Below are 11573 nucleotides of genomic sequence, written 5' to 3'. Positions count from 1 at the left end.
GCTATTTCCTTTCCCCCCAAAACCAATTATTATTATTTTGTTTCTTTGCGTGAGCGGTAAGCACTCAGGTGGCAACGATGACATATGGTATACGCCGCCGTCTCCCATACACTTTCGCCTCTCTCCGTCGCCGCTATCCCTGCTCTCGCCTCTACGGCCGCCGAGGAAGCCGATATTTCCCTCGCCATTGCTGCCACCTTGGCCCGTTTCATATTCAGCGACTCCAAGAAAGACCTCAGTCCAGTACTTTGCAAATGCTTGAAGGTCCTTCTCTGCGCTCAGCATCCTTAAGCACTCCTCCTCCCACCTCCTGTCCTATCGAGCTCATCTGGGTTCCAGCTCACGCGGGCACCCTGGAAATGAGGCGGCAAATTTTTTTATACGTCTTTATTTCTGCATAAAATAGGCCTAGCCTTGCGGCAGAAATGAGGGGCTTCATAGGGGTGGAGGTGGGGGAGGGGGAGGAGGGCCGGTCTCCACTTCTTCGAAGTGGGGTGGTCCTGTGGTCGACTCTGCGAAGAAACGGCCAGGCCCTTCTTCTTCCTTGAAGTATAGGAGAAAAGCCCGCCAGATGATAGACCGAGCTGCCCCCCTGCACTTCTGTATGGACACGCGTGGAAGGATGAAAACAACTTTTATAAGACGAAAAAAAATGTTCAAGGGTGGTCCCCTACTGCTCCAGGAGGCCACAGGCTTGTGCTTCACATAAAGCCCGATCCACCAGCCATTTCTGGCCGGCGGCCTGAGCGGTCCGCAAAGCAGCCTCCCAGGAAGAATGATTGGGACTGGGGATTGATGTACTGCCTGTGGGGAAGGACATTCGCAAAGGCAGTGGAAAACCCTGGATCTGGACACATAAATGTCCGGACCCCGTAGAGTATCTGTTGCGGGTCCAATCGGACTTATTTTTGAAAATGTGGCGGAGAGTTTGAAGGATGCTTCACTCCCGCCACCGGTTGGCCCGGTATTGCACTACCTCCGGGATCGGCCTTGTCTTTAGCGCGTCTTTACTATCCTGTCTTTCTATCCGATCTTTCAACTCTCCTGCTATCTGCACGTGGTAGCGATTGTGGCTCGTCTTGAGCCAGTTAGCAGGCCTGTGCACTTTCCTTTTTTTTCTTCCTGGCAACTATCTATCTACCACCGAAGAAAAAAGACCGTGTTGGAAGGCTAACCAAACTGGAAATTTTGCACTCATTCTTGAAGTCACTAATCGAGCTTTGAACCACATTTATGTTATGTTAAAATCATCATCAGCGCCGATGCCTGGGCAGTTAAGTTATGGTTGCGGCTGCACGCTATACAATGAAAACACTCACGACAGTTTGCAGTTGAAGGCTCGAGTCTTTCGACAGCTGCTGGCCGTGCATGACTCAATGAGTTTTATATAAGGTACTGGATCAGAGACTCACCAATTGTCCTCATCTTATAACTGGCACGTTTCATTAAGTGTTGGCTCATAATAATAATAATGATTGGTTTTTGTGGAAAGGAAAATGGCGCAGTATCTGTCTCATATATCGTTGGACACCTGAACCGCGCCGTAAGGGAAGGAATAAGGGAGGGAGTGAAAGAAGAAATGAAAAGAGAGGTGCCGTAGTGGAGGGCTCCGGAATAATTTCGACCATCTGGGGATCTTTAACGTGCACTGACATCGCACAGCACACGAGCGCCTTAGCGTTTTGCCTGCATAAAAACGCAGCCGCCGCGGTCGGGTTCGAACCCGGGAACTCCGGATCGATTGGCTCATATAAACCGGTTCCTGAAGCTCAAGTGTCACAAAAGGTTTTGCCCTTGCCCATTAGCTTCGAGACATCTTGGCGAAGGTTTTGAAGTGGTCAGCGTTGCATTTTCTGCGCTAACTCTAGATTTCATTCGAATTTATTATTGTACATTTATTTGTTTGCGCACTTGTGCAAGAGCATACCTCACAGCCATTGATGGATCACCGTTATCGTGTATTCAAATCACTCACGTGTCGCTAAATTCTGCGGCGTCGATATGACTAGTTCATAGCTCGAACCACTGCCGGATTCTCTTAACTTTGGGCATAACATTCTTGACGCGCCACCAAGCCACCAAGCCAGCACTTCTATCGTACTATCTCAGTGTACTAATATACCCCTCTGTCGTACGATCTCTGAGCTGGTGCACTTAGCAATGAAAAAGACGGCCCAGGTTCGAACGCTTTGGTTCGCATATACTGAGGCCGCAGCTGTGGCGAAACGCGAGCCATCATTTGAGGCGCCGGCATTAACATCCAGTACTGTTGGCAATGATGATAATAATAATAATAATAATAATAATAATAATAATATTAATAGTTTTTTGCACCAAATATAAAGAAATTATAGAAACATCCGGCCTGCCAAAACCTCATTAGGGCTTGAGCTGCAGAACCCGGCAGGAAGCGGAACCGCGCGTACATACATATATAGGCATGATGAGTCCTGTTGCATTTTAAGCATGATATGCTTTTAACTTCCGTTGTCGACGCGCCGGGGGTGACTTTGGAGGCAGAATGGAGGGAGAATATGGAGGCGAACCGAAACCAACTTTGGCGAAACTTTCTTTCACCCCTTGGTGCCTACGTGCTGCGCTGCCACCGGAGCGCCCCATGCGTCATCAACAGCGTCTTGCTGCACCCCACCTCATAAGTGTTTTGCAGCATTATGGTAGTTAGAGACCTCCTCAGCCAATCAGGAGAGTGCATTAAACGTGTTCCTCCTGTCATCGTCTTCCCCTTGTCGTCTGCTCGCGGCTTATGCAGGTATCTACGGTTGGAAAAGAGTGTAGAAAGATGCTGTAAAAGTATTCATGCTTACGCACGCTAAACGCAAACATTTTTCGTCACGTTTGCGCTCTTTGTCACACCCGAACTTATAATTCAGCGTATGCAAACTGAGACTCCACGATAACTTCAGCCTGGTAGCGCCATCTCGATTTTAAAACTGAATCGATATCTGTAAGCAAACCGACATTCTTTTGTAGGTCTATGAGGGACTGAATCTCACTCGAAATAAAAATTTAAGAAAATTTATCGCTCATGGATTTTGGTATAGTGTAATCAGCCAAAACGAAAGCCCGGCGTCGCATTTATTTCCAGTGAACCTACTGAAAATTCCAGCATGTCCAGCATTCTTAGACAGAAATCTTGAATATTGGAATAATTTAAGGCACGTCTAAGGGAATATTGAAAGAAATGACCAATCTTCTGATGGGTGGCAAAATTTTTCTTTTAAAGATTTTCTATCGCCCGCATCAAGAAGTTAAGACTGCCATAGAAAACCAGTGGGGAACGTTTTTGACGATAGCAACAACGCTAATAGCAAAAATATGCAAGCCAGCCGTGGGGAGGTCAGCGGATACACTGATTGTTATAGCGAAAGCTTAGAGTACATGAAAAAATTGTGTTCATAAAATGTTTCCCGCTGAAAGGTGCTTTTGTCCAGAGTTGCTGGGTATGACAACGACGAATTCCCTCCGAAGTTAGGGTCCCTTCTTCGAAGCGATCCACCTTGTTAGAACCGCTATTAACGTACGCAAGTCGTTAACGGTAAACTTTGAAAATACCGTATGTAGTGCGAGCGCACGTTAAGTGTCGATTTTAAATGACGTTTGGAGCGTGAGAAACTTGCAGCGCGCTGAACCATATGCCCATGTTATACCGGTGTTATATTCCGTTGCGTCAGAACATCGCCTCTGCTCTAATCTCAGTCTTGATAGTCCTGCAAGACACTACTGAGATTGAGCATAGTTCAGTGCGCGGCGTGAAGGAGTCTACGCTCTGTCCTGCAGCGGGCGGCGCACGCCCAACCCCCCTGACATATAAGCAAAGCTAGAGCGCCGTGCTTGTTACAATGTCCACGTGCCCGCGGGAAACTCGTCTCGAGGCAACGTTGTCTCAAGCTTAGGCACGGGCACTGAGGCCGCCAGTCTCGTGGTTAGCCATGGCGCCATCCCTCGGCACGGCGCGGAACCCTTTGAGAAGAGTAAGAGTCGCGGCAGGTAGTGGTCCTTGACGTTCATGGAAGGAAACATTTTTTTTCTTCCTCCATGTGGACGTTGCACACAGCGGCCCGAGTGACGTTGGGGACTGACGGTTGTGTATGGCCGAGACGAGACCTTGTCTTGCAACCAGATTAAATCTCTGTATTGAGTGTGCAATGCCATTACTGCAAAGCATTTCGTCCTTGCGTGTACTTTTGACCACGCGAGAGAGTGTTTTTTTTAATCACTTAGATACTACACAATATTTTTGCACTGTTGTCAAACCTACTCCATTCGATTTCCCTGTCCGTATATTTTCTGACTAGGTTAACCGCGAAAACTACGGACACAACTTTGGCAACAGAATTTGCCAAACTTTGAAACCTAGCATAGTTTGCGGCCTCGCCTTCAGAATTATATTTCAATGGGTTTCTGGACACTGCGGGCTTGATGGAAATGAAAAGGCCGATGCTGAAGCATAGAGTGCTCTCAGCACTGGCCTTCGTACAGTTGTGCCTTGCTGTAGACCGGACACTACTTGTCTTCTCTCGAACTTTATGAAGAGTGGGACGGTGAGATACTGAACCCAGCCAGACACTCGGCACATCCGCCTGAAAAGACTAGATCCGGGTATGAAATTCTGGTTACCGCACGGAATTCCACGGCCTCATGCATGCTTGATACATAGACTTCGTTTAGACGTCGCTTTCTCGGGAAAGTACTTACACTTAAGTGGACGAGCGCACACACCGCACTGTTCCACTTGTGTCATGGTCGAGACTGTGGAGCATGTGTTAGTGGTTTGTCCGGTATATCCTAGCTAAAGACTAACATCGGCTATTTCTTTGAAGCGTTTGGACAGCAGGCCACTCTCTGAGGACTTACTGCTAGGCGTTTGGCCGCAGACTGGGCAAGCAGCCCCGGCAATGTGGAAGTTTTCGCGTTTTTTGAGTGGCACGGGCCTTGACTCGTGGTTGTGATGCCATCAGATGTGCATGCACATACTGTCACCTCTCTTCTCATCACATCATCACCCATCACGACCCTCTTTCTTCTCTCCCACCCCCCCCCCCCCTTTCACAGTACAGAGCAGCAGGCTAGATATTGCCAGGCGATAGAGTTTGGGTTTGGACGCCGATTCGCCGCCGCGGACTGAGTGAAAAACTTCTGCGCCTCTATTTCGGCACGTACAGGATTCTTCGCAGACTGGGTAATCTGGACTATGAACTCGTCCCTGACGGAGTTACAGCATCCCAGAGACGCCGCACACGCTCAGAAGTTGTCCACGTCGCCCGTCTGAAGCCTTACTATTCGCGCTAATGACTCTTTGTGCTTACATTATGAGTATTTATTTTGTATGCTCTGTATCTTTATGTCCGTTATCCCTGTTTTTAAGCATCGGGTCGATGCTTCTTTAAGGGGGGAGTAATGCCGCGAAGCTTGCTTTTTGTCTGGAACCTGCTGCTCTCGCTCGCGGGGCGAACTTTTGGCTCAGTCAACCCCCGGCGCTGCTTCGCTTGGGGGATCTTCTTATCGCGGCAGGCACGCCGCATTATCAATTTTCTGGGACGCGAGACGCGACCAGAGCTATCTCGATTTTTCCTAGCCTCGCGCAAGTGTGCCTACTGTGTTCTGGAACTTTCCTTGCCGCCTCTAAAATCGAGCACGGCTAAGAGCGGCGGGCATTCTGTTAGTCGACGACCGCCGAGCACGTTCGCTGCTATCGCCGCCGCTGAGTTTTCAGAGCTGTTCTTAGTGGGCGTAAGCCAGCCTATTAAAGCATTCTCTTACGAGCTGCTCTGTGCCTTCCTCAAGACCGGACCCCAGTCGGTGCTACGTGACCCCGGCGGAGTTCCCGTCACCACCTCGTGACAATATCAATCTGTCTTTGCCTTCATTTTATTAAATTTATCTGTCTATTGTAACTTTTCATTTCTTCGAAGCTAGACCTCCAAACATTCATGGAAAAGTAGACTGTTCAGCGACACTCAGGTACCCAGCGTCAATAGCTACCAGGTGTTGTGGAGTAGACTGTAGTCTTGAACTAAGCACCAACATGCAAAAAGATTGGGCACACGAAAGATAACAAATCATTTTTTTATTTCAACAATAAAGTAAAACCTTGTCGTAACAAACACAGCATAGTCACAAAGCCTCATATATTTTATATCCTTGATTTGCTTTGCGCAGAACGCCTAGAGTGACATATATACACATTTTCTCTAAGCGAAATATACTGCAATAAACTTAAGGTTACATGAGTAAACAGGATGTTATATATGAGCTAAGGCACATCATTATCAGCACAAAAATCATCGAAGAGGTCCTTCGCTTCTCCGCAGTGCCCACGACAGCTGAAATGAAAGCGTAAACGCCTCACTTTGGGAACCCTGTACCGTGCGCTTACGCCTTCAATAACAACCTTGGATGTGTTTCCGGTGCGAAGAGTTGAAAACAGTTTTCTGTTTACTTGTTTACTACGCTTACTGTGGCTGATACCTTCGCTTGCAAAACGCATCCCCTGTCATATGGTGTGCCCTGCAAAAGCTATCGCCATAATTAAGAAACTACAAGCAGCGACACAAGCTCAACTGCGCATTCACTCATCATTAGACCATGAGCAGTGAACTACCTGTTAACAATGTTTAAACTCCCTCAGATGCGCCGAGATTTTCGTGTAAGAAACCCTGTAAAGTGTGCGTGGTATTAAACGTAGTTAAGTCGAAGAGCCGGTCGTTTGGATAGGCGCAGAATTATTTGTCGTGGGCAGCTATCAAGAGCTTACTTTAAAGTTTGTTCGAACAAGGCTTTACCTTTTCACAGAAACAAATCACAAATACGACTCAGTCATTCCCGGACAACGTCACTCACGTACTCCGGAAGCGTCGCTATATTGCGAGCAAATGAGGCAGAGCAACATGCAAAAAAAAAAGCAGACACACCCTAACGTAAAGCACAGATGGGAGAAAACACAGACATTTGAAAATACTGAAAGTGGGAGGAAGAAAATGAACTGTCAGCGTCGTGCTTGCAGAGCAAAGCCAAACTGTCTGGAGTAAACAAACCTTCATAGCGCTAAGACATAGATAAAGTATACGCCGACGATAACGCCCATACTTTGCTGCCTTATCTTCCAAGTCCTCGTTTCTTCTCAGCTACACATGCAAGATTGCATGAAAGAACAGATTTCTTTGAAGAAAATTGAGGGGCCTGATTTAAAACGTAGCAAAGATGGTAGTTTCTTTGCATTGGGCCGCCAGCGCACTGCGAAAACATCTGCTGACATTCCTCTCGTCCGCTCCATAAGCGACACCGCAAGTATGAACAAACTTGTAGCGAACACTCATAAGAGTACTGACATGAAACATCTTTTGTTTTTCTGCTAGATATGAAACACCTGTGCCGCTTATTGAAATCTGGTTTGTATCCCAGCGAGCGGCGGCGAAGGAGAGCATTGAGCAAAATACACGACCAAAAGAAAGAAATGCTGGCTGAGTTAAGGTAAGGTCACAAGCAAAAGACATTACCAAGGAGACCATAGATGGAAAGACAAAACTAGGATCTTGTATTTGAATGCTTATCCAGGGACTACAGTCGGAGAAAAAAAATGTTACAAAAGAAAGAAAATACAGTCATATTTTTAATGAAAGGTCTAGACCGGATAGCCATCATCGGTACTGATAATTACTATACAAGCAGGCTACCAAGAATGGCAGTCGGTTGCCTCACAATGTCTACTTTAGCCCATTATGCACTGCAGCCTGTTAGCGATGTGGGAATTATTGCTGCAGACATATGAAATCCCTGACTCATTGCAGGTGTATTAGCTGTCTGTAATAATCAGCGGGCGAAAGCCGTGCGGAAACGAACATTGCAGGCAATTCCCGTTTTGGAATTAACCTATTCCATATGATATGAATACCGCCCTAGCAGGCCAGTAAACTGGGCACCTTTGCAGCTTGACACCTCTAGAAATTTGTAATCAAAAGAAGGCTCATAAGCTTTGTTAGAACATATTGGTGCTCTATTTACACCGCGGGCTGCTCCTCTAATCGTTTTATGAAGCTCTGCTGGTGTCATTCGGACCCGGGGTGTGTACCATCTCGCGCAGAAAATATGTGGCAGGAAGGTTTGTACAGCATCACGTAATTATATTTGCACATGCAAAGCCTGAAAGAGGCTGGAGAAAGTTTATTGCACTCGGAAACAGGCAAGGTGACTGTAACCGTCACTGCTAAATTCCACAGTGCCAAAGCTCCTTTGAACAGTTTCCCAAAACTGACACTTTCAAGCTTTACGCAAGGCGACCATAAGATGGTTCGATCGTTACTCTGTTGTAGAAGTATCGCGCTTTTGAGTGTCATAGGAAAAACTCTAACTGCGCGCGAGCCGATGTTTTTAAGCGCGCATACCCGTTACTGTACAGCGAAACGATACTTCTGGCTTCTCAACAAGTTCAGTGTTTAAGAAAGCTCTTGCCAGCCAACCTTAACACTCGCTAAGCTGAAATGCTAAATGCCTGCAGTTTACACCTGGATAAGTAGGTTTGTAAAACAGAAACTTTTCAGAAAATGAAATAGCCTGACGACTATGATCTCAGAGGTACCCCTATGTCATATGAAAGCAATGTTCTGTCGTAAATAGGAGGGGCCGTGGTTCTGTAGCCCTGTACAGTTCCTTGCTGATTCGATCCGCTACCTCTGATGTCTCCCAAGCCCGAGGTTGTCTGGTACTGCGGATAACCATCGATAGTGCTGTACTGAGGCTGATAAGGACCTCCAAACTGGGCCTGGAATGGACCTGAATCTGGAAGTTGGTAGCCTCCACTTAGGTCCTGTGACGTCTGCTGAGCAGGATTGAACAGGGTGTTCCCAAGCTGGTAGCCACCTCCATACTGTTGGTAAGGGTCGTAGCCCTGCTGAACGCCTGCAATGCTATTGAACTGTGGCTGGGCACCGATCGCGTTCTGCTGCTGCTGCTGCTGGTGCTGCTGCGGTGTACCGAGCCTGAAGTGACTCTGGCCTGAAGGTGGCGATGCCGGCCCTGACGGCTGCGACTGAGGAGGCGCTACTGTCGGGCGTTGCTGCGGCTCGAGAGACTGCTGGAACTGCGACGCCGGTCTTGGAGTCGTCTGGTACTGTGGTAAAGCAGGCGATGTCGCGAACTGCGCACCAGGTCTCGCAGGACTCTGATACTGGACGATGGCAGGTCGCGGCGTCTGGAATTCGAATGGAGCCGTCGTTGTTCGTTCGTCATCCAGCGTCGAAAGAGAAGACGCCGAAGGGGGAGCGGGCGTGGGAAGCTGCACGGTTGTTCCAGCATCATCAACAAACTGGCCTTCTGCTGGAGTTGAAGGCGTGCTAAGAGAAAGAGGCGTCGTTCCCAAATCACTCACTTGAGTGAATGGTGTGGCTTCTGTGACGAAAGTGTTCTGCTGTTGACTGGGCGTTGTCTGAGACGGTCCCCCCTGACTGGGAAGTGAGAGTGGATTCTGGCGCTGGAATTGCGAATCGACTACCCCTGGGGGTGATAGACCACGGAACTGAGCACCGGGATACTGGTCAGGAAATCCGCGGAAAGGCGGAGCATTCGGGCCTGGAGGTCCGAATACGTGAGCTGGCTGCACTGAGGAGAATGGGTTCGCGAATGTTGGCCCTTGTTGTCCAAACCCACCTTGTGGTGGGACGTCAACAAAGCGTTGAACTGGAAGAGGAATGGCTTCAGATGTTCTGTTTCTTACAGGAGGCGAATCTACCGTATCAGGTGGCACTGTCCTTCCTTGGCCTGGTACTGGGACGCCTTGCGCCAGGAATGTATTGTTCCGTGGAATGAATGGGGTTCCAGCGGAAGGAATGTAGTGTTGCGGGATGGGAAGCCGCTGTCCAGGAGTGAATCCGGGAAGCTGATAGACAGGCCTTTGAGGGTATGGTGAATTAAGGCCTGGTGGGGCCTGGCCTGGGAGCAGCGAAGGGGACTGTCCGAGTACAGATACTTGACGTTGGGGAGGCAGTGGAAATTGCTCCAGCTGCCTGAAAGGAGGTCTCTGCAGCGGCACAACTGGATCTGGTCGGTCTAGAGGCCTCTGTGGTGGAGGAACAGACTGCTCAACTACAGGGGAGGGCGTTTCTCGAGGCGCCGGTGTTACTGGGGGAGTTACCTGTTCGGCAACTGAAGGAGTGAAAGGTGATGGTTGAGTGAATGCTGGCTGTGGTGCAGTGACGCCAACACCATAAGCATTGTATGGGCTTGGTGGGAGGCCATGCGTTCTGTAGAATGACTGCTCGGCGGAAGGGAACAAAGGCGTTACCAAGCTGGGCGTAGAAGAAACTGTGACAGCCGGCAACGTCAGCGGTGTCGCTACACTCGTAGTGGTCGTTGGTGGGGGCTCAGGCGTCGTAGTCGTTGTGGGTGCGGGCGTCGTGACTTCCTCTTCAGGGGCGACCTGGGCGAGTTGTGCAGGTTTAGAGACCTTGACGCGCCTCCTCTTTGAGGACAGACCGCTTGAAAAACGATGTGGTGCCCTAGTCACTGGAAAATTTATGGGGTCAGCAAACTCGGACTCGATGGAAAGCGTAGGACGGCGAGATCTCCTGGTAGTCTGATAGCGGCTCCTCTGGCGAGGAGCAGGCGTAGGCCGTTGCTCTGCCTGCACGCCAGGGTCACGGCTTTGGTCCGGCTGGGCAACGATTGTCTGCGAGTTGCGTCTCGCACTAAGCCTCTGGCCAAATCCAAAGCTAGATCCTCCGGGAATGCCGTGAGTCGAGTCAATCAGCGTTCGCGGTGGCACGTAGGGCTCGTCTTCTGGCTCAGCTGGTGCCGGGGTGGATCGGTCAACTTCGGGGACGCGCGCAGGTTGGGAATGACGCTGCCCAGAGCCGAAGACGCGTTGAGGTGCCCTGTGTACTTCGATGTCCCTCGCTGGCTGTGGTTGGCGTTGTTGAACTGGTGGCGGTGCGGCAGCTGCTGGTGGTCTGCGCTGTGATGTGTGCTGTCTCTGTATAACTTGAGGAGCCCCGTGACCTTGTAGTGCTCTCTGTACTTGAAGCTGTGCTTGTTGCTGGCCTGGTGGACGCTGCAGTGACGGTGGTCGTGGCTGCACGTCAGGGATCGGGAACTGAGCCAGCGGTGGTCCTTCATCGAGCGGTGGTGGCTGAAGTGGTGGAGGTCCCTGAACGGAAGTTTGGCGTTGCCCTGCCGGGGGAAGATGAGCCAAGGGCGGACGCTCAAGCTTGCGAGGTCTCAAGAAAGGAAGGCTACGTTGGGGCGTAGGCGAAGGCTCGGGTTGTGGAGGCGCTGCAGATGCAGCTGGTTCCGCTGGTCCAGAAACTTCCTCACTCTTTGCTTCCTCGACTGGGGCTTCTGTTGTAGTCGTGGTGGTGGTGGTCTTCTTCGGGCGCTTCCTGGAATGTGATGAAAAAAATCGCAAAATTTCTAGTTATTAAACAGCCGCGAAGTTAAGGCAACTCCACAAACTCAACTCGCCGGCCGCAAGCACACTATAACAAATACTTTATGAAAATCCACGAATCTCAGATCATTTGGTATATATGTAGTGCCATTCATCACTAGCCATAAGAGTCAAT

General features: G+C 49.5%; 1 protein-coding gene and 1 pseudogene across 2 annotated transcripts in view; one reads left to right on the top strand and one right to left on the bottom strand.

Annotated features, from left to right (window-relative positions):
• The first annotated feature begins 855 nt into the window (after window positions 1-855).
• Window positions 856-998, top strand: LOC144122225 (U2 spliceosomal RNA; annotated as a pseudogene).
• Window positions 999-6068: 5070 nt separating this feature from the next.
• The window catches only part of LOC144121731 (uncharacterized), a 53142-nt gene continuing 47637 nt past the window's right edge, over window positions 6069-11573 (bottom strand). For both annotated transcript variants that reach the window (XM_077655097.1, XM_077655096.1), the window contains exon 4: window positions 6069-11390. In XM_077655097.1, the coding sequence (XP_077511223.1) occupies window positions 8579-11390 (2812 nt within the window). In that variant the 3' untranslated portion in view covers window positions 6069-8578. The remainder of the gene's footprint in view (window positions 11391-11573) is intronic.

The sequence above is a fragment of the Amblyomma americanum genome, chromosome 2 (assembly GCF_052857255.1).
Source record: "Amblyomma americanum isolate KBUSLIRL-KWMA chromosome 2, ASM5285725v1, whole genome shotgun sequence".
NCBI classification, from domain to species: Eukaryota; Metazoa; Arthropoda; class Arachnida; order Ixodida; family Ixodidae; genus Amblyomma; species Amblyomma americanum.
Note: the sequence above shows the minus strand (reverse complement) of the source record. Positions and strands in the feature narration are given on the sequence as shown.